Source organism: Lepidochelys olivacea (genome assembly GCF_965140295.1).
Source record: "Lepidochelys olivacea isolate rLepOli2 genome assembly, chromosome: 10".
NCBI lineage: Eukaryota > Metazoa > Chordata > Testudines > Cheloniidae > Lepidochelys > Lepidochelys olivacea.
In genome coordinates, this window is record NC_140420.1 from 10,585,519 (window position 1) to 10,608,102 (window position 22,584).

At 42.1% G+C, this 22,584-nt stretch overlaps 1 protein-coding gene across 1 annotated transcript in view; it reads right to left on the reverse strand.

Moving 5' to 3' along the window:
• SDK1 (sidekick cell adhesion molecule 1) overlaps window positions 1-22,584 on the reverse strand; it is a 687,887-nt gene that overhangs the window by 180,309 nt on the left and 484,994 nt on the right. The window contains exons 18-21 of the mRNA XM_084641923.1: window positions 20,784-20,965; window positions 9,723-9,838; window positions 7,268-7,460; window positions 5,965-6,063 (exon numbers count right to left, since the gene is read on the reverse strand). Of these exons, the coding sequence (XP_084498049.1) occupies window positions 5,965-6,063; window positions 7,268-7,460; window positions 9,723-9,838; window positions 20,784-20,965 (590 nt within the window). The remainder of the gene's footprint in view (window positions 1-5,964; window positions 6,064-7,267; window positions 7,461-9,722; window positions 9,839-20,783; window positions 20,966-22,584) is intronic.

The window sequence follows — 22,584 nt, forward strand, 5'->3', positions numbered from 1 at the left end:
TTCTCTTCCTCGTTCTCCTTGCTTGCTCTGCCCGTTCCTACTCCTATGGCAACTTTATTCTCCCCTGAGGACATTTGAACCTTACTGTGTCAGCCCCTGTGATTTGGCTCAGGGCAAAAATTACATGCAGCTCTCAAAATCAAAGGAAATGGATGTGATTAAAATGAGTATTAGAAAGGAACCTCTCTGACTGTACTGGGAACACACTGCAAGGGAAAACCAGGCCTTCCAACCACATGCCTTCCTCAACGTCTCCCAGTGCTGACTGAACTCAGACAACTCACATTGCTTTCAGCAATAACATCATAAGTGATTAATACGTACAAGTTGAAATAACAAAATGTCCAGTGATTTTAATCAGAAGTGTTTACTTCAGAGAAGCAACATGATCTAGCAAATTAGATACTGGAGAGGGAACCAGGAATTCCTGAATGCTAATCCTAGATCAGCGACTTAAACACTCAGTGCCTGAGTTTCCCCCATCAGTAAAATGGGAATGATAATAATCAACTTACATCTCAGAGGTGTTGTGGGGTTTCATTAACGTACATGAAGCAAGCAGTATTATCTCCCAGAGAGATCATACTTTGTGTAGCACAGATAGTTATTGAAAAAAATCATTAAGAGCAGTAGTGAGTGGGTGAGGTTCTGTGGCTGGCAATGTGCAGCTGGTCAGACTAGACAATCATGATTGTCCCTTCTGACCTTAAAGTCTATGAGTCTATGAGGATGCAGACTTTGAACAAGGGGTTATTGACGTATTAATAAACGGTGAAGGTCACAGAAACACAGAGTAAGAGCAAGGCTCTCCCCACTCTTTGCTGCCCAGTGATGGGGTTATGGGCAGAACTCATGGGGAACTTCTTCATCCGTTGCACACCTCAGAGGAGGGCACTCTGCTGCTCCAAATAGACCAGTATGGTGGGTGCGGGGTTGGGAGGTGAACCAACAAAACCGCAACTATGCAGAATCCTGTGACTCAAAACTGCTGCGTGGCCTACACAATCAGTAGCTACTCTTAGCCCAGAAGCTGCCAAAGGGCAGTTCACAGCTGGGGTAGTGGTCAGAGAGGAGTTGTACTGCAGCCCTGCAATCTGCCCATGATCTGTGGAGAGGGCTGATATTTTCTCCATTCCTGCTTAGCATCCTGATTATTGAGGCTGTGTGTGGGGAAGGGGGAATTTCACCCATAATGCACAAACAAAATAAAATGTTTGAAGATGTTTTTAAACTAAACGATAAATAAGGGATTTGCAATGTTTTTCCTATCCATCTGTGACAATATCCTGTCCTAAGTTAAACAATGTGAACTTTCCTCTGCTGATGTAGTATGTTTAGGAGAAGCTTTGGCTAATCACCAAATTTTGAGGATTCACCTCTGTACATATTATGGGGTGCCCATCACTACTCCAAAGCTGTACTGCATGTGGAAAGAGATCCAGTTTTGCTGCATATTGGGCAAGTATTATTGATGGTTTTATTTACTGAAAAAAGAGTCACCAGGAAAAATACACCCAGACGTATCATTTACAATGCCAATCTAGAGCAAAAGCAGAGGCAGCATTTACTGTGGATATTTCAATTCCAATAATAAAACAATTAGAGTCTATCCATATAAAAACACAAACCAAAATGCGCGCACACACACACAAATGAAGCCTAGTGAAATCAGGCAAGATAAACAAACAAACAAACACAGCAATGAAGGAAAGGAACTCCAAAAAACAGTATCCAAAAGACATAGCACTTAAGCACCAGTGACTGACAGATGGGCAGAACTTTGGGACACGCGGCTGGAAAAAATGCCCTCTTTGTTTTACAGACATAATCTATGCCAGGGATGTGTGCAGTGGAGTCCAGTGGGGCTGGGCAGCAATGGTTTCATCTGGTTTGAGTGTAAGCAAGAAGACAAAAGGTAACACAGAGTCTTCCTTATGCTTTGGAACTAAGCCTTCTCCCTAAACTGCTGTCTAACCAAAACTAACGACCAGAGGTGTTGCAGAAATAATTTTCTGTTGATCTGGAGTAAATTCTCTACAAGAGACCAGTACATCCAATCACAAACTGTCCATCTACATCCAGGCTCTCATAAATCAGAGTTTACTGAAGGAGAGAGGAAGATACTGAAATTTACAATGAGAGCTATGGGCAGTTTAGCAGAGCAGGCTGGCTGCCTGCCTTGCTATGCCCCCTGTGTTTTCCTCTCATTCCAGGCACCAGAATTAAAAAGGAGCCATAGTAAATGATATCAATGAGCAGAAGTGATGAAGCAGTGGCTTTCTAAGCACTCTTAGATCTCCAAGCAGCACTGTGTAAAAGCCTTGAGCCATTCAGGGAAATTAATGGTTTTGCCATCCCTTTCTCCCAGCCTTAACACAATGTACACCACTAAAAGGGGAAGTTATAAACCTTGGCTGCCATGTTTTTTCCTGCCTGTATTTCCTCATAAACAACCGCGCTTTTTTTTAGTTCTTTTCTTCTAAAACAATTTACCCTGTGTATGAAACAGCCCATCATCTCGCTCCATCAGGTTTCCAAATCATTCTGGGAGATGGCAGCTTGTTTCCAGCAGAGCAGTTCTGGAGCTGCAAATGTATTGTGATCTGCTATGCAGAGGGCAGATTGCTAAGTGCAGTGTTAATTTGGGGGGAATTGTCAAAGCAACACTGAAACCATTCAATAGTAATAATAATATCTTATATTTGTATAGCATCTTTCACCCCAAAGGAACCCAGAATGCTTTACAAACTTCACATGTTAGCATGTTATGCTAGATATTACAGTGATGGCAGCAACAGAAATGACAGGCTAAATCAGATTAGTAAACATACAGCCAGGAATCACTCCCCTATCCCCAAACCAAAATGTACTCACCTCTGGGATAGAATAGGGCAGCTGTTTGAAATAATCCACAATATCACAGAAGCATTTATGACAGGAACTAAAGAAGAATCTCATATCCACTTCAAAGTACTGGAGCAATTAGATAAACTGAACATAGCTACTCAAACTGGCAAAAGTGTCTGACCCTTATGAGACATGAGGAAATTATAGTTGAAAATGATATGGCTAATGTGTTTCTTTACACATTTTATTTTTATACTTCACTTGAATTCATGTATACAACTGAATATATGTAACTGGTAAATATTGGAGAAAATATTTATCTTTAAAGTTTAGCCTCAAAGAATGTTATGGTCCAAAATTTTCAAATCTGGGTGCTTAAAGTTAAGCATCTAAACCCATATTTAGTTTTCTAAATAAGTGCCCTTCTATTAAGATGTGCTGAGACCCTACAGCTAGGGTTGCCAACTTTCTAATCGCACAAAACCGAACACCCCTCCCTGCCCCTTCCCCAAGGCCCGACTCCCGCTCACTCCATCTGTTGCTCCATCTGTCTCCTCCCTCTGTCACTAGCTCTCCCCCACCCTCACTCACATTCACTGGGCTGGGACAGGGGACTAGGGTGCGGGAGGGGCTGAGGGCTCTGGGGTGGGGCCAGGCTCTGGGGTGGGGCCGGAGATGAGGGGGGTTCAGGATGTGGGAGAGGGCTCTGGGCTGGGGCAGGGTGTTGGGGTGCAGGAAGGGTGAGGGCTCTGGGCTGGGGCCATGGGCTCTGGGGTGGGGCCAGGGATGAGGGGTTTGGGGAGAAGGAGGGGCTGGGGTAGGGTGTTGGGGGGGGGGTGCAGGCTCCAGGAGGGAGTGTGGGAGGAGACTCCAGGCTGGGGTAGGGGGTTGGGATGTGGCAGAGGGTGTGGGGTCCTGGCGGTGCTTACCGTGGATCCCGGGAAGTGGCCACCAGGTCCCTGCAGCTCCTAGATGCAAGAGCGGCCAGGGAGGCTCTGCGTGCTGCCCTCGTGCCCACAGGTGCTGCCCCCACAGCTCCCATCACTCGCAGCCAATGGGAGCCGTGGAGCTGACCCTCAGGGCAGGGGCAGTGCAAAGAGCCTCCCTGGCTGCCCATGCGTCGAGGGGCTGCAGGGACATGGCGGCCGCTTCCGGGAGCTACCAGGAACTAGGGCAGGCAAGGAGCCTGCCTTAGCCCCGGGCTCCCACTGTGCCACCAACCCGACTTTTAATGGACCTGTCAGCAGTGCTGACCAGAGCCGCCAGGGTCCTTTTTTTGACCGAGTATTTCAGCTGAAAACGGGACGTGTGTCAAACCTACCTACAGTTCCCAATGATTTCAGTGGGAGCTGATTGCACTTAGCAGCTCTGAATACCAGGCCACTTATTTGGGTGTTTAAATATGGACTCAGGTGCCTAATTTTAGGCACCCAGGTTTGAAGATTTTGGCCAGATTTATCCAACGGTTACAGATCTGCTTTCTGCAACCATCAGTTTTTGCCCCAAGACCACTGAGATCAAGGCATGATTTCTCTGAGCAAAACTTCAGAAGAGCTACCTCTATTCAGAGCTATCAGATTGTGGTACGCATGCTCAATATAATACAAAATTATAAAAAACTTGAAATGAAATGTTGCAATTTTGTAAAAACAAAATGTTTCATGGACCCAAAACAATTAAACTAAAATTCCTTTGCAGAGATGTCATGGATTTGTCCATAGTATAGTGCCCCCTTTAGGAGCTCTGAGGGGAGCACATGGTGAGAGTCCAATTACCCCCACCCCAGCAGGTGCTGCAGGGCTATGTCCTTCTAACGGGCCAGCATTCAACCAGCCAGATAAAGCCTCTTGGCTGTCTCCTCCCTTCTCAGAAGAAACTACGAAACAGCCTGCAGTAAGCAAATGAGGTCAAGTAAAGATACGAAGGAAAAGAACGGGGAAATAACACTAGGCAGCTCCCTTCCGGATATGGGCCTCCCTTACTTCACAGGGTCCCAGGAGCATTGTAGTCTCCTTCAGCGCTTACTGGGTCTTCAATGCAAGTCTCAGTCTTCCCCCCCTTTTAGCTCAAGGGATCCGCACCTCCTTCACAAAGAGCAGAGGCTCTATTGGCTTTCCGCCCTCTTTTTGAGACTGGAGAAGCTCAACAACCTGTTCCTTTCCCAAGGTCGCCCTCTTCTGATTGGAGCTCCTTCCTTTTAACTCCTGTTCCAGTCCTGGCACCATTTGCCAATGTGGAAAGGCAGGGCCACTCCAGCCCAAAGCAGCCTTATCCCCTTCCACGCAAATGTAGGGTTTATATACCCTGTCACTGGAGAATTTTGAAATTTTCAGGCTTTTTCAAAATTGGAATGAAGCCAATTTTTGAAAAATCATACTCCTTTGAGAAACAGATCTTTCATCCTCTACACTGTTTGTTTTCTCTAAGGCTTTCCATCTGATGACAATATTACCGATGTGAATAAGTTGCACAAACTTTCTCAGGTATGTACTCCCCTTTTCAGAAAAGTGTGTGGCTGCTCTCTGAACCACATTGACGTACAGTATATGGATATATAGCAGGAAAGGGTGAAGTAGCATGTGAGTGTGAAACCTGTGCTGTTATAATATATTCTATATTTTAGCAATAATGTTCAAGTCTTTCTGTCAAATTACCCATAGCCAGACTGCTTGATCAGAGTGTGAAAGACTCTGCTAACTTGTTATTTCATCTTAATTGTAACCTCTTAGCACTGCCAATCAGGATTTCCCAGCTGTAAATTCAGCATCAGGAGGTCCTGATCCTTAGCACCAAGGGTCAAACAGAGTCTCAAAGAGTTTCAGAAATCTAGTAATGCAGGTGGAACCAGCAGGAGATTTAACAAGCTTGAACACTCTGTGGGGAGTTGATTTCTAATACCGAGTGCACTCTCAGTGGCCACAATCATGGACTGGTGGTAACTGGACCTGTGCCTTCTGTAACATGCCCTAGTTGACATTTCAATTACCCTAAAGAGGAAGTGGGAAGCGTGCATTCTTGGTAGGCAGGTCTCTCAAAATGTTCTATTATCCAGCCATTTTTTTCACTGCAACAAGACATTCTAACACCTTCTTTTAAAGGATAACATCTGATACTTGCCTGTAATTATGCCATTTTTCTCTATAGGTTCCTGCCAGCTGACCTTGAGAGACGTGTCCAGAATCTCAGTGAAACTCAGGTGTCCCACAGCTCCTGGCTCTGGCAATCAGAAAGGGAAATCTGTTAATAGGAGATCCCCATTTACTTTTGATGTGATTCATGCGGCAAGGTTAGCACTGAAGAAATAAAACACCGAGACAGGGCCAGTGGAAACCAGCAGAAGACATCTGTAAGAGCTGCAAGGGAGAGGGGGAATGCAAGGTGTTAAGAATCACTCTGGCTATCACCACATAAATTATTTTATCCAGTCCTCATCCTCACTGTGCAGAGAACTAAAGAGACTGGCAGCAAGAGATTTACACACAACTTGTTGTCCGTCTCTCTTCTTGGTCTAATCTAATTAGAACAATCAGGCTAGCTGGATCCTGAAAAGCAATTGTATTTGCTGTTCTCCCTCAACAATATCATGCAGACTATAGTCTTTTCCTGTGCCTTTACAGGGGCTGAGTTATCAGGCCTTGTATCTGCAGATGCAGTATCAGCAGAATTCTCATTTGGGTAGGGTCTTTTAACTTCACGAATCAAGGTCAGTGTTATCCAATCAGCACTTGGATAAACTCTTGCAAAACAGCTCTAAAAAATCTCCAGTATAATGGTAACTATCTTCTGTAAAGTGTATACAACTTTGCAAAACTTTTAAAGGATTTGTATGGTGTAGCTCAAGAGCTCTTGAAACGTTCAGTTCCCTGGTGTGCAATGAAACTACAAAATGGAATGACTGTCAAGAATACACTATCCTCCCTCAATTCTGATCTTCAGGGAAGACAACCTGACTGATTTTTGATCCAACTTGCTGTTCTCTCTTCAACTGATAAACTGGAAAAGGGAGCTTTTGGCTTACTTTATATTCACATTTTCATGTGAAAATATACAAAAATTTTAATTTTCAATGTACTTACTGGCAAAAAAAACCCCTCACTTCTGGTGCCTAAGTTTAGGCTGCTAAATCCATATTTGAATATTTAAAATTAAATATTTTAATTTCTAGTGGCCTGATTTTCTAAAGTGTCAAGCAATTGCATCTCCCATTGATTTCAGTGGGTGCTACAGGTGCTCAGCACCTCTGAAAATCAGGTCACTTTCTTTTATGGAATTTTATTTTTTTATTCTTTTATTTCTTTTCTAAATATGGATTTAGGAGCCTAATCTTGGGAACCAAGGTTTGAAAATTTTGGCCATCACCTTTAGCAGAACTGTTTTCAGGCACTGCAGGTGATTTCTGGCTGGACTTGGCTATACTCACTATCTTCATGAGTGCACAACAGCTGTAGTGGGCTTCGTGGTCCATCCCCTGGTGTGGTGAAACACAGAACTGATGTGTAGTAAGCAGTGAATTTCTTCAAGTTGGTAATGCAGCCACTGTGAACTCCATGAAAATCAGGAGCAATGGTGACCACGGTCACAGACTCTGGTGCAGCCATTGGCCATGCCAGGAGCTGGAATAGAGAAAATTTAAATATAGATTAACACTCATTAAAAGTTGTTTCTTTTCATAATACACTTCATTGCCAAGACCTTGTTAGTCCAATTACAAAAAACAATACAGTGAAAACAATTGTAAATTCTATCATTGTGCAACTTGAGATAATCTTGTTACTGGGTTCACTGGATGGATATGTACCTTACTATCAACTCTTGACAGAGAATAAAAAGCATGTTTTAAAAATAAATGGCCACAGTTTTTACAAACTGGGTGCAAAAAGTTAGGTTATTATATCCATATTTGAGCACTTTAAGTAACCTGTTGATAGACTCATAGACTTTAAGGACAGAAGGGACTATGGTGATCATCTAGTCTGACCTCCTGTAGCCATAGAACCTTACCCACCAACTCCTGCAATAGACCCATAACCTCTGGCTGAGTCACTGAAGTCCTCAAATCATGGTTTAAAGAGAGTTACAGAGAATTCACCATTTACTCTAGTTTAAACCTGCAAGTGACTGACCCATGCTGGAGGGGAAGACGAAAACCGCCCAGTGTCTCTGTCAATGTGACCTAGGGGAAAATTCCTTCCTGACCCCAAATATGGCAATCAGTTAGCTGCTGAGCATGCGGGCAAAACCCACCAGGCAGATATCTGGGAAAGAATTCTCTGTAATAACTCAGAGCCCTTCCCATCTAGTGTCCTGTCTCTGGCTGTTGGGGATTTTTGCTACTGGAAGTCGCTGATGGGCCACATGCCATCATAGGCAGTCCCATCATACCATCCCTTCCATAAATTTATCAAGCTCAGTCTTGAAGCCAGTTAGGGGTTTTGCCCCACTGCTCCCCTTGGAAGGCTGTTCCACAGCTTCCCTCCTCTGATGGTTAGAAACCTTTCCCTAATTTTGAGCCTAAGCTTGTTAATGGCCAATTTTCTTGTATCCACATTGGCACTTAACTTAAATAAACGCTCTCCCTCTCAGGTATTTATCCCTCTAATGCATCTGTAGAGAGCAATCATATCTCCCCTCAACCTTCTTTTGGTTAAGCTCAACAAGTCAAGCTCTTTGAGTTTCCTCTCACAAAATAGGTTTTCCAGCCCCTGGATTATCCTAGTAGCCCTTCTCTGCACCTGTTCCAGATTGAATTAATCTTTTTTAAACATGAGAGACCAGAATTGAACACTGTATTCCAGATGAGGTCTCATCAGTGCCTTGTATAACACTTCCCTGTTTCTACTGGAAATACCTCTCCTGATGCATCCTAGGACTGTATTAGCCTTTTTCACATAGGTACTCAGCACTTGTGGCTCCCACTGACTTCACTGGGTTTTTGGGTGCTCAGCAATTTTGAAAATCAGGGCATTTATATTTAGGCACCTTACAGGTTTCTTTAAGAAACAGACCTATAAAGTGCCAGTGAAAGATGTAATTGGTGAAACCCTTTGAAAAGAAAAGATACCTGACTTCAACTAGTAATTTATAAAGCATGAAAAAAATTATGTGGTAGATATAAATGTGGCAGAAATGTTGTCTCCATGCCCGACATAATACAATTCAGAATTCCCATGAGAAGCAGGAACTATAAAGCTATTGCAATCTAATGGAATTAAAGAAATCCAAGCAAATAGGGTTTTGACAGTTTCAATAAAGTTTTCACTATCTGTTGATAGGTATATATCAGGCTTTTAGTCATTTTATACAGTTGCAAAGGAATTTGCAACTTACATAAATAGCTATGCAACAAAAGTCTCCAAAATTGCTGGATTGAAAGTTGGAATTACATGTGTTAAGTGCTTCTGATTGAAACAAAAGAGAAAATCTAAAATATGGGAAACTGGAAAAAAGAATTTAGGGTGAAATCCTGGCCCCAGTGAGGTCAGTGGGAATTTTGCCTTAGAGTAGATAGAAATATAGGAATTGATTTTCAAAGGCACAAAGGTCATTTATGCACCCAATTCCCACTGACTGTCCAAGTTATTGGGCACCTAGCTCCCATTTATGCCTTTGAAAATCTCTACCCTAGCATCAAAGGAATTAGGATTTGCAACCGATCGAATGTTCCCATCCTCTCAGTGAGAATTTACATAATCAGCAGATGTTATGTTAGCAGTGACAACAGCTCACTTAGTTTAACATAAGCTTCCTTCTGATGTAAGACATTGTCTCTGATGATATACAGCAGGGCTCTGGAGACACATGGACTTCTCCAATCTGGCCCCAAGAAAATTATATATCAAGAAAGTTATGCTGCCTTGATCCAAACTTTGGTTTACCTTGTATCCTTGATTGATACCATTGATAAATTGCTGTGGTGGAGGATTCCATAGGAACTGGATGGTTGTGGAGTTCACAGCTTCAGCTTGCACATTCTGTGGTGGAGCTGTAGGCACTGTTCAAAGTCACCAGGGAAGATAGATTGAGGGTGGGGTGGAATGACAGGGAGGAGAAGAGATGAATTTAGAAACCTTTAGTTGCCATTCATGATTCACAGGAAATAACAACAGTGCTGAGAAAAGGGATGTGTGATTTATGATTTTGGTACCCAGCAGCGACTTAAAGAGAAAGGTAATTGGGTTATTTCTCATTTTCTAGTGGAGATTCCTTTAATGGGTAAAGGGAGGGGATGAAATAGTTCTTGTGGCTTATTATTCCACCGATGAGCTTCTCCTAGGGGCTTGAGACAGAAGGTTAGATGATGATAGGTGAATACATCTCTTTCAATTATCCATGGCTGTAAGGGCAATCAATGGTTTCACCAAGAAATTCCCTAAGCCCTTTAAAATCAAACAAGCCTTCTAAGTAGACAAACAAAGATATAATGTGAACATATAGAAATTCTAATTGAGGAATCATAATAAGGAGACTGCATCTGTATATCATTTACTGTTCTGAAAAATGTATGATGAAGAAATCTCCTGTGAAATACAGATTATGCCCTGGAATAAAGTATTTTTTTCTCCTTTGCTTTTTCCATCCTATTATGGTATTTATTCATATAATATATGCATATTCAACCAAGATGTGCCAAAACCCATTGAAAGTTAGCAAAAATAATATAGGTCACAAATAATAGATGTTTTCAGAGACCTATCCATTGGTGGCCATGTTTGTTTATATTCCATAAAGGGAAGAATTCTCCACCACAGTTTTTGATGCTTTAAACGTACTATTTTCATTATGTTCAAATTGGACTTTTCTAGGACTTTTCTAGGATTGAGTCTGAGAAATATCCCCAGTTCCCACTAAGTCCAATAAGAGTTGTGGTTGCTCCCTGCTTTTCAAAATCAGGTCATAAGCTTTTAAAGATTCAAAGGCATTGTGGGAAAATCCTCTTGCTATGGAGGAACTAAAAAGCAAGACAAGCCACCAGAAGGTCTGAAAAAGCACAAACGATTATTTATCCACCAGAAACTACGCTCAGTGGAAATAAAAATGTTGGTGGAAATCAACCCACCCCAAACTACTAAAACTCACAATCAGCTAATGATAAGAGAGCAGATCTTCAGCTGATATACATTAGTCCCAGCTGCATAGAAGCCAATGGAGCCATGACACATTTATACCAGTTGAGGATCTCCTCCAATGGGCCCTATAAAGGAAAATTGGGGTATAAACCAAGCATTTCAGGAATGACATTATAAACTAGTCAGGCATCACTCTTCTGTTTAGTTTTATGTCACTGAAATTCCTTGATGACTATATGGCTTGGAATTTCTGTTACATCTTTACTACCCTTTCGCCCTTCTATATACACTGTAACAGTATGTCACCATACACTGATTAAGCAGAATTCTATACCGTTAAACTGACTTCTGATGTCATTACTCATGGATTTTACAAAATCAGCAAGTTTGGAGTCAGAATGCTCTAAATTACCACTGAAAGTAGAACATTATTCCTACCATACATTAGAATCCCCAGTATGCATTATAAGGCTTATAATGCTATCTCTTGCCATTATAAAGTTCTTATGGTTTAGAGATTCATGAGAATGTTTTGATAGCATTACAGCTGTGTGATACATAGCTTAGGAAATATTATCCCTCATTGTGGTGGGGCAGCTGCAGAAGGGGTTAAAAGCAGCACCAAGGAGGCTGCGCAGAACCCAGTAATCAGGAAAGGACTTATTGAGCCCACCAATAGGGGGAAGGCTTGCTGGAGCAGCCATTCAGGGCCAGCGAGGGCCATATATAAAGGAATGCTCAGCAGAGCAGAGTGGAATCTCTCCCTGGAAGGTAAGGGAGGAGGACTGGCTGCCTGAGGAAACACCATATATAGAGCAGAATGTGAGGGTGAGCTTCTGGCTGACTACTGCCAGGCTGGGGCCTTGCTACAAGGGCTGAGAGGGTTCTAGGGCTATGGGGGAACTGGTCCAGGGCAAATAGGCAGCAGGTTGGAGGAGGGCAGTAGGTGGCTGCTGGATAAAAGATCCCTGGGTTGGGACCCAGAGTAGTGGGAGGGCCTGGGTCTCTCTCCCTCCCTCCCTCTCTTTGCACCTCACTTGCCAATGAGGAGAGTGACCAGTATCCAGACTGTAGTTTGCACCTGAGGTAAGGGGCTGGACTTTGGACTGCAGCTGGCTGCTGAAGCAAGTGGTGGGACTAAGGACTGTTGCCCTCCCCTGCCCTGGAAGGGAGGGAGAAAGCAGAGTGGGGCACAGCCAGATGGCCATGCCCAGAAGAGGATGCTGCAGTCTGGGGAGCGATGCGGGTCCAAAGAGTGGAGACAGCTGTGAGGGCAGGTGTGATGCCACTAGCTGAAGGTGGACTGGAACAGCCAAGAGCTAATTCCCAGGATGACTAGCAGGAGGTGCCACGGTGGTGAGTCCCACCCTGTAACACTCATAAACAAACCTCTTCTTATCAAAAACTCTGATGAAACCTCTCATGTCACTGGAGTCCTGTGGTGTGTGTATAGTCCTATTCGTGGCTTCCCTGTGTGGTGTTTTGTATATTTGATGGCTCACATTAGAAAAGCTTATTTTGTAAATTAAAATTCCTGCCTTCCTGTATATTTCTTGATGATTTTTAGAATATATTTTTCAGATTTCCTATTATAGGAGAAAACTGTTTTAAACACCTTTTACACTTAGTTTGACATTAGACAGTTATGAACAACTGTGATAAATGAAGGGGGGTGGGGAGCTCCCTTTTATGGACAGCCAGCCAGTCAGTTAGCTATAAAATTCCTCTTAGTAGCTGTTCTCTACTTGCTTTACCTGTAAAGGGTTAACAAGCCCACAGGTAAAAGGAAAGTAGTGGGCACCTGACCAAAAGAGCCAATGGGAGGGCTAGAACTTTTTAAAATGCGGGGGAAACTTTCTTTTGTTGGTGTGTTGTTATCCTCTAGGAAAGAGGAGAGCAGTTATGCTGTGAGAAGCTTTAAGCCAGGTATGAAAAACCATCAGATCATACCTAAAGATTGCTTATCTGAACCCCAGAAATATAAGTAAATTAGGGAATGTCTAGAAAGGTGCAATTAGGGTTATTTCTTTTATTTTTTATTGGCTTGTGGACTGCTAACTCCAGATGCTTTTTGTTTTGCTTGTAACCTTTAACCTGAACCTCAAGAGAGCTATCTTGATGTTTAATTTTTGTAACTTTTTTTAGATCTAGCAAAAAGCTTAAGTTCCAGATGTATTTTCTTTCTTCTTTGTTTTTAATAAATATTTACCTTTTTTAAAAACAGGATTGGGTTTTTGAGTCCTAAGAGGTTTGTGCATGTTTAATTAGCTGGTGGTAACAGCTGATTTCCTTTGTTTTTCTTTCTCTGCTCTTCCCCAGACGGGTGTATGAAAGGGTTTGAGGGTACCCCAAAGGAAGGAATTCCCAAGTGCACCTTTCTGTTTTCAAAGCGGTTTCTGCACTTGGGTGGTGGCAGCATCTACCCATCCAAGGTCAGAGAGAAGCTGTAACCCTGGGAGTTTAATACAAGCCTGGAGTGGCCAGTATTAATTTTTAAAATCCTTGCGGGACCCCACCTTCTGCACTCAAAGTGCCAGAGTGGGGAATCAGCCTTGACAACAGCTCATTGATGGATTGTAATATCCTCCTGCATGGTCTTTTGACATGAGGGGTAAATCAAGCATCCTCCTCTCCCCTTTTTCCTTCTCAATTAATTCTGACTATATTGGGGGGGGGGTGTATAAAATCTGAATGTTTTGGTTGACAGATATGCCTACAGAAAAATGCAATTCTAACACTCATTGATATAAATCAGAGAATACCATTAGGAATAGTTCGTTGTTCATAGAGTACAACGAATATATGTAAAGGTGACTGAATATTGTTATGCAGGATATATGATAGTTAAATATCAAGCCAGTCCTAAAAGCACATTCCTAAAAAAGTTGTTCTAAAACATTTTCTGTATCCTGCACATTCCAAAATAGGAATAAGCTGTCATTTTGTTGGACATCACCTTTTTCTTTAAGGGTGAAATCCTGGTGCCATTGATTTTAGCGATGCCTGGATTTTATCCTAAGAGTTCAGAGGGCCTTTTAGGAACTGGGAAATCTGCATTGTGGGAACTGTCATTTGCCACAGCATTGAGAATTTACTAACAGAAAAGAAGCATTGCCCTAAAAACATGGGGTTTCATTTATAATTCTCATGATAGTAAACTTCTAAGAAGGCGAGACAAACACTTAGAAGTGTTTACAAAAGTTTTAGAAATGTGGATAACCATTTTTTCCATTTCTTTTTATGAATGTTCTGAAATTAGAATAAATCATTCTAGTCCAAAAATACCTATTACAAGAAGAAAAATAAAACCTTTGGTATGCTGGAAAGCATGATTTATGGTATAATTTATATTTGGAATTCTTTATAGAAAATCAATATCTACATCTTAATGCATTTTAAAAATGGAGAGAACAAGGCTGGCTAATGGGCATCAGCTTAATTTTATTGCATACAATAAGCATACTACAATCCATATTTATCAGTAAAAATGTAGCAATATAATCCTGAATTTACTTCAAAGCATAATGCTAAATGCTCTCATTATGTGCTAAAGTTAAAATTGACCTCCATGGTTATCTGAACAAGTATATATTAAAACATTAACTTGAGCTGTGCTACATTTACATCATGGCTGATCTCTCAAACAATGCTCCAGATTAAATCATCAGTAAGTAGCAAGAACTGAAATTGGCAACTAAGGTATCTCTAATTATACACAGTATTTAGCCATGCAGATCTGGCTAAATCATGTTTTTCTTATTGAACACAAATTATTTACAAAGAAATCCTTATGTAATTGCATGCTGGATTTTTTTAAACCTAATTTTGGTCATGTTTGTGATTATACTGAAGATCTCACATTGGAGTACAGCTCCAAATTTGTGAGACACCTTTAAGACATCCCTGAATTTCAGAGCATAGTTGGTATGACAGAACCAACCTTTATATTCCTCCCAGTAAAGTTAATTTGGCTAGAAATGTATTAGAACTCAACTGCTTGAATTTTAAAACATTCTAAAACTACTCTTAGCAGAAAAGGTCATGGAGGCACTGTAGATAAAAGCCATTAAATGAGGTTGGCCAACAAGATTATGGGAATAAGAAGGAATTAAGGATAAACACATGTTCATGTCTCTAGTTATGTGTGAATAGGCATTTAAATCGCACACAGATTCAGATAGACAGACTACCAGTTTTAAATATAAATCTTCAGCAAAGGCATGCAGAAAGATCCCAAGCTCCTGGCTTTCAGGATGCCAACTTTCACATCTCAATCAGGCAGGCTCACAGATTTTTCTCTGAGAATTTGGTTGTTCCTTTAATGCAGAGGTTTCAGGTGCTAAGCTGCAGAGCCCCAGTGGGAACTCTGGAAAGAATTTTGCCTCAAAAGCACACAATTCTTATTGTGCCGCTGCTGAAACACTCCCTTAGGGAATGAAGCATTTTCTCCCTAAGCACCTGGCCTGAGATCCAGGCCTGTAATTCTGTGCCCCTTCTGTGTAGGGGCATAAAGGGGAAGTGAGCTCCTTGTTCCCTCCCATCTTGATAAATCATAAAGCAGCAGTTCACAATCTGACCGTAGACAACTGGTTGCTCTAAGCCAGAGGTAGGCAAACTATGGCCCGTGGGACCGTCCTGCCTAGCCCTTGAGCTCCCAGCTGGTGAGGCTAGCCCCTGGCTCCTCCCCCACCATCTCCCCTTTCCCGCAGCCACACTGCTGCCTGGGCAGCACTCTGGCCTGCTGCTCCTGTTGGGCAACATGGCAGCATGGCTGGCTCCAGCATGGTAAGGGGACGGGGTGTCATAAATATAAAGGGAAGGGTAAACCCCTTTGAAATCCCTCCTGGCCAGGGGAAAGCTCCTCTCACCTGTAAAGGGTTAAGAAGCTAAAGGTAACCTCGCTGGCACCTGACCAAAATGACCAATGAGGAGACAAGATACTTTCAAAAACTGGGAGGAGGGAGAGAAACAAAGGTTTTGTGTGTCTGTCTGTAGTCGTCTTGGCCGGGGACAGAACAGGAATGGAGTCTTAGAACTTTTAGTAAGTAATCTAGCTAGGTATGTGTTAGATTATGATTTCTTTAAATGGCTGAGAAAAGAATTGTGCTGAATAGAATAACTATTTCGGTCTGTGTATCTTTTTTGTAACTTAAGGTTTTGCCTAGAGGGGTTCTCTATGTTTTTGAATCTAATTACCCTGTAAGATATATACCATCCTGATTTTACAGGGGGGACTTCTTTATTTCTATTTACTTCTATTTTTTATTAAAAGTCTTCTTGTAAAACACTGAATGCTTTTTCATTGTTCTCAGATCCAAGGGTTTGGGTCTGTGGTCACCTATGCAAATTGGTGAGGCTTTTTATCCAACATTTCCCAGGAAAGGGGGAGTGCAAGTGTTGGGAGGATTGTTCATTGTTCTTAAGATCCAAGGGTCTGGGTCTGTAGTCACCTAGGCAAATTGGTGAGGCTTTTTACCAAACCTTGTCCAGGAAGTGGGGTGCAAGGTTTTGGGAAGTATTTTGGGGGGAAGGACGCGTCCAAACAGCTCTTCCCCAGTAACCAGTATTAGTTTGGTGGTGGTAGCGGCCATTCCAAGGATAACGGGGGTAATATTTGTTACCTTGGGGAAGTTTTGACCTAAGCTGGTAAAGATAAGCTTAGGAGGTTTTTCATGCAGGTCCCCACATCTGTACCCTAGAGTTCAGAGTGGGGGAGGAACCTTGACACGGGGAATGAGGGGGGGTTGGCTAAGGGGCAGGGGGTCCCAAGGGGCAGTCAGGGGACAGGGGGCAGTTGGATGGGGTGGAGGTTCTGGGGGTGGGGGCAGTCAGGGGATAGGGAGCGGGGGGGGGGGGGGGGTTGGATGGGTCAGGGGTTTCTGAGGGGGGTGGGAAGTGGGAGGGAGTGGATGGGGGGCAGGGGCCAGGCTGTTTGGGGAGGCACAGTCTTCCCTACCCAGCCCTCCATACAGTTGTACAACTCTGATATGGCCCTTGGGCCAAAAAGTTTGCCCATCCCTGCTCTAAGCAGATTCCCCTCTGCAAGTCTCTTGCTCTTTGTTTCAACAACTTGGCCTAAAGGAATAACAGGGAGAAATCTATTTTTAAAGAACAAAGAACCCAACACTTGGAGATGATATTCTTGATTCAAGGATAGCAGCTACATTTCTTCCTCTGGACTATTTTCTACACACAGAAGGCAGCCCTGCTGACAAGTTTTCAATGAAAGGGAACGAGATTTCCTTTATGACTCCCTTCATATAGCTAAGGAGGAAACATCTTCAGTATACTCCTCTTGCTCTTCTGCCTCTCCTTATCATGTCTGTCAAGGATTCACTAATCTGGTGATTCTGACCTTTCATGAGCTCAAGAAGCACCATTCACTCAACTGTTCCTAACCTTTATGATAAGCACAGATGCATCCAATAGAGGACATCTCTAAACTGCACAGCTTTGGAAGAAAAAAAGAGATCAGACTACATATCCATGTCTTGAAACTTTGGGCTACAAGACTGGCCCTCAGAACTTTCCTGCTGTCAGCTGGAGGAAAAATGGTGAATTGTCACATACAACATGAATATCAAGGAGGCTGCTAAACTGGCCAGTGAGTCTCATTCTCTCCTCCTCCCCTCTCATGGGAGCAGGGTGTGTTGATGGAATACTTTGGTCTAATTTTGATTGTTGGGTTTAGTGTGTAGGTTCTGAGTGGTGTTGACCGCCTGCAATACACCGGTGGTTAGGCTAGATCTGGTGGTCTCTTCTGGCCTAAATGCTGTGTCTCTAAGAGATGCATTTCCTTTTGCTCTAAACTTTCCAGTCAAAAAGAATTAATTGGAGAACAACTTAAATCTCAGGTTTCAGGACCAGCATGAATGGCCCCTCTCTTTTCCAGTTGGCTCATTTAGAGTAGACCTATTGGTTTTCTGAAGCAGTGTTAAGTGATCAAATTTATTCTGAGTGGGTCACAAAGGCATTTTCTTCTGGGATGGGTGCCATTTCTCCTGGTCCCTTTGGTACTTCAGTTTTTGCAGAAAATAAAATAGAGCAGGGTTCACATAATCTTGGTAGTTCTGGGTTGTGCTGGGCAAGCATGGTTCTTCAACCTGTTGGCACTGTTATTGGCCCTCTCTTTACTAATCTCATTTATCTCCTCTAAAAAGAACATCTTGAGTCAATTTGCCTGGTAGTATGGCTTGTGTCCATAATGTCTGCAGGTTTTGAGTGTTCATAGTTTTGAGTTTTGCCCTACCATAATTGGAGGGCATTTTCCGTATTACACATTCTAAGTACAGTAGGCCACCTAGGAACCTATTTTGCCCCCGTACTCCCATTACCATAGCACTTCCCAAGTATTTAAAACAACAAATTCTTTCTCATTGCCACACTTGTCGGAGAAATAGCTTGAGTAAAATGGTATGAAATGGGACCAATGTTACAGACTGTTTCCTCATGAAATCAGACAGATGTATATTGAAATTATAACTTTCTCCTTCAGGTTTGGGAGCAGCTTTTGAGCACTGGAGACTCAGGTGTAGTTCTCCTCAGTGTGGAGCCACAGTCTCTCAGACACATCCCAAAGGTGACCCTTGAGGGCTATGAAAGTGGGTGGGGAATGTGATGTCCATCTACTATGTAAGTTACTTGAAGGCTAATGTAAATCCATGGACTGGCATTTAACTTTGTGAGGAGCTGTTCAAAGGGAGAGCACCTAAGAAGTCAATAAGATTGTTGAGATCCAAGTGCTAGATCCCAGAGTGAAGAGAAGAAAAATTGTCTCTCTCCTGGACCAAACATAGCAAGGGAGATGACTTGCATCACCTGCCAAAAGACTTATGTATATGAAATAACTCTTCTGTGCAGAGATACTCGGAAGCTCAACTTTTCACACAGTGATGAAAAGTCCTGAAGGACTCTGTTCAAATGAGCAACAGCTACTCTGTGCAGAAAGTTGGCACAAATCCCTGTCAAAGATAACATCAAAGAAGTAAGGAACAGCTGGAGAAACCCTGATGAAGAAAGGCATGCATATATAATATATATACACACACACACACAGCATCAAAGGGTTATGCTGAATATCCCACTGAAAGACTTTTGGGGTTTTGAAACAGTCAAACCCTTAGACCTCAGGATGTTGCATGCTTTGCCAATATATCTCAGAGGACCTGACTGACATTATAACTCAGTTTCTGTGAGAGTTCAGGTCTTCAGACATCTTGCAAGTTACATTCTCACTTAGACACTGGCCACGAGTTATTTTAAAAGAGCTCCGAGCAGCTGATCGTCAACTATGGGTTCTTGGGCTGCCACTACTAAATGCCAAAAATAATAAACTTATATAACAAACAATAAAAGTCCAATCATATGCATTCAAGGGCAAGGCCACAGCTCACGTGGCCAATGAGGTAGGAGGTGGAGGGGAATTCAATATTAACGTGTTGATCTGCTCTCAGCACTCATTGGCTGCCAGGGTTTTGATTGCATGGCACATTCAACTAATGCCAGGTATTTTTTCTATCCACAGACAAGAAGGTTCTTGCCAGTGCAACCTGAATCACTAGTGTGTGTGAAGTGGAGTGTGTGTGTGGAGAGGTGGGCAAGGTGCATAGATGCAGGTTTCTTAGGCTCATCTTTAAACTATATTATGGATTATAAAACAGTTTCCACCCATGCTCTGACTTACGTTCCTGGTTTGGTTTAGGAGGCACAGTCAGCAGTGATAAATGGTCACAAACAGGTGTCTGTACATTCTCCAGTTGCAGGGAGAGTGGCATAGGACATGATACATTTCTTAACATATGGAAACATGATACTAACTCTGCTTCAGATTAGACTGGGGCTGTGCAGCCTCCCCTCTGTTCAACTCCAAATGTGAAAAGGCTTCAAACTGTTTTTAAAGTGGGTTGAAAGCCTGAGGATTTCCGCAAGGCATGCATTAGGTGATGGCAACATCCATTCTGGAGCTATTTATTGCTATTGTGAATTACTTAAAAAGGGAACACCTAGCTTTTTCACTTGTACTAGGTAAGAATTACATAAAGATAAATAGGGCATTGCAGATTGTCCTGCATTATAAATACTTCTACCAGTCAAACTGAATGCAGGACCAACTGCACTTCGTTTGTAACAGAGGATTTATATCCTTACAAAGGACACCAGATAGTGAACTAATGAAAGATAACAGCAGCTATCTCTGAGAGATAACTTGGACTGTTTCCTTGCTCTTTAACTGTCTTGGTAAACTGGTGCTGCACTTGCATAGTCTATTTTTAAAATCTCTCTAACTCACAATACGTTTATTCACATCATAATGTACTCCTACCAACAATTAGGAAACCATTACATATACTTCACTGATTATAAAATACCATGCACTGTAAAAGTGTTAGTTTTTCAAATAGTTTAATTGTTTTTATGACCTACTAAAGCAGAGATCATGAGACTGTCTATTGCTCAAAATCCAGTCCTGCAATTTTGGAAATCAATGGAAATCTTAAGGACCTGACTCTCAATTATGCTAAGGATTCTTCATACTGATCCAGTAGTGTAAATACACCTTTCAGTAGGTGTAAAAGTAATTACAAATCCTTTTGTTATAGATGTAATTCCCACCCACTTCAGGGCACCTGTATATTGCCAGAGAGGTATAAATGAGCTTTAGTGTAAATGAGAATAAGAATTATGGCTCCCTTTTCCTCTTGGTAAATGCCTCTATCTCACTTGAACCTCTCCTGTACAATCCTGTCTCTAGAGTATGTTTCCCTTCATAAAGGTAAACATACGACAAATCCTTGCACTATTTGTTCACCCTGTCTAAAATAATTAGTGACTGCAAAGGATTTGCAGTTTAGACTGCAGAGTGGAGCTCACCTCCCTGTAAAGTGTACTCTGTCACTGCTCTGCTGAATGCTCCCAGCCCGGCTCCATTATAAGATGCCACCTGGATTTCATACTGAGTCCAGATGATCAGGTCTTTTACCAAACAGTAGTTAATCTCTGCGCTGGTGATGTTCTTATAGTGATACTCCCCAGGGAGGCCTGCCAGGCGATACCTGCATACAGAAAAGGAAAATTCAATGCAGTCAGTTAAAAGACATCAATTCTATCAAATGCACTGACTAGCAAAACAGCTTCCCCTCTGAAGATGCAATATTCAAACTTTTACTGCAGAATTATACAAAGGATAATAGAACGCCCTCAAAAAAAAAAAAAAAAACCCAGACTAACCCCTGATAAGACCATACCCTGCTTGACTGCTGTAGTATTTATAATCTGATTTCAATGAAATTACATGCTCAGGGCTAAACAAAACTGGCATTTTATCCTGTTTTATGGCTGTAGAAAACTTATAGCTTTTAAAATGTGGCTTGTCTAGTAAAAGCTATGATTTAGTATAAAAAATATCTTGGACAGGATTTTTATCAGGGTGCTGATGTAAATCAGTTTGAGAAATGTTTTCTTCCTCAGTCTCTAAACCTGAAAAGCAAGATGATCTCGGTAGTGTTCAGACCTTCTGGTCTAAGGGACTGTCAGCTCAAGCCTGCAACAGGAACCCACTTTCACAGAATGATAACAAGGTCTGAAACAGGGGTTGCCTAGGGACTGAAGAGCTTGCTATAGAGTGGGAATCAGAAGGATGGCAATATGGAGATGAAACAGTTTGCCAAATAAGGATTAGTAATATCTATATAGTGATGAACCTCTGCCAAAGAGGTGGAGCAACTGAATACATTTCCCTGTAGCAGTTGTTATGGAAAATAGAATTGGATGCATATTTTAGAGCCCTTTTTTGGTGTGTCCTTTTGCACTCTGAGAATCCACTGTTCTCTATCATTTCCTCTCAAACAGTCCTTGGAAATTTGAACACTTCAAGTGAGACTGTTTGCTTTTTTCCCTTTAGGAAACAAGCTGTGTAGTAGATACTTACAATATGCTAATCAACATATCAGAAATAAGTAGACCAAATGGCATTATGACTTGCAAATGAAGCATTGCTATTCTGTGAAAAGGCAAATATGGGAATGTTTGGATTTTTATTCATCATACTATTTTTATGCTGTTTTAAGTCAGCCCCTGCTTAACAATAACTAAAGGCTTATCTACATGAGAGTTTCATTGGTTCATTTACGGTGCGATTTTAAACCAATATAAATTTAATCAGTGCAATCCCTGTGTTTAGACAAGGCCTAATTCTTATAGAGATTTTGTTGTTCCTAGAGAGATCTCCGTGCAGCTCTTGATCACCCAATAGCAGTGATACAGACAACCCCAAAGAGTTGGGAGAGCAGTGTGGCTTCCTGACTTGGTCATGTTTTGTACTATGAGACTACATTAGCATAGCTCCATGAAATATTAACACAAAATCACAAGGAAAATATATCAAAGCAATGTCAGGATCTCTCCCTGGGACTATTAGGTGGCTCTCTCTGCCTCCATTCAATGCAAGACCTCCCTTTCCTCCACTTATGAGATGATAGGAAGGTTGTATGAATCTTGGCAATGTCAATTCTTTGCTCAGCACTCTGTTTTCTCTCACAGGTAGCAGTCAAAATGTGGAGTGCTCCTGTGGTCTAATCTGTTGTACTCTTAGCATGACACTCCTATAAAAACAACACTCTGCTGGGGAGAAAAAGAGCAGAGGAAAAAGGCCAGTTCAGAAATGTCATGTCTT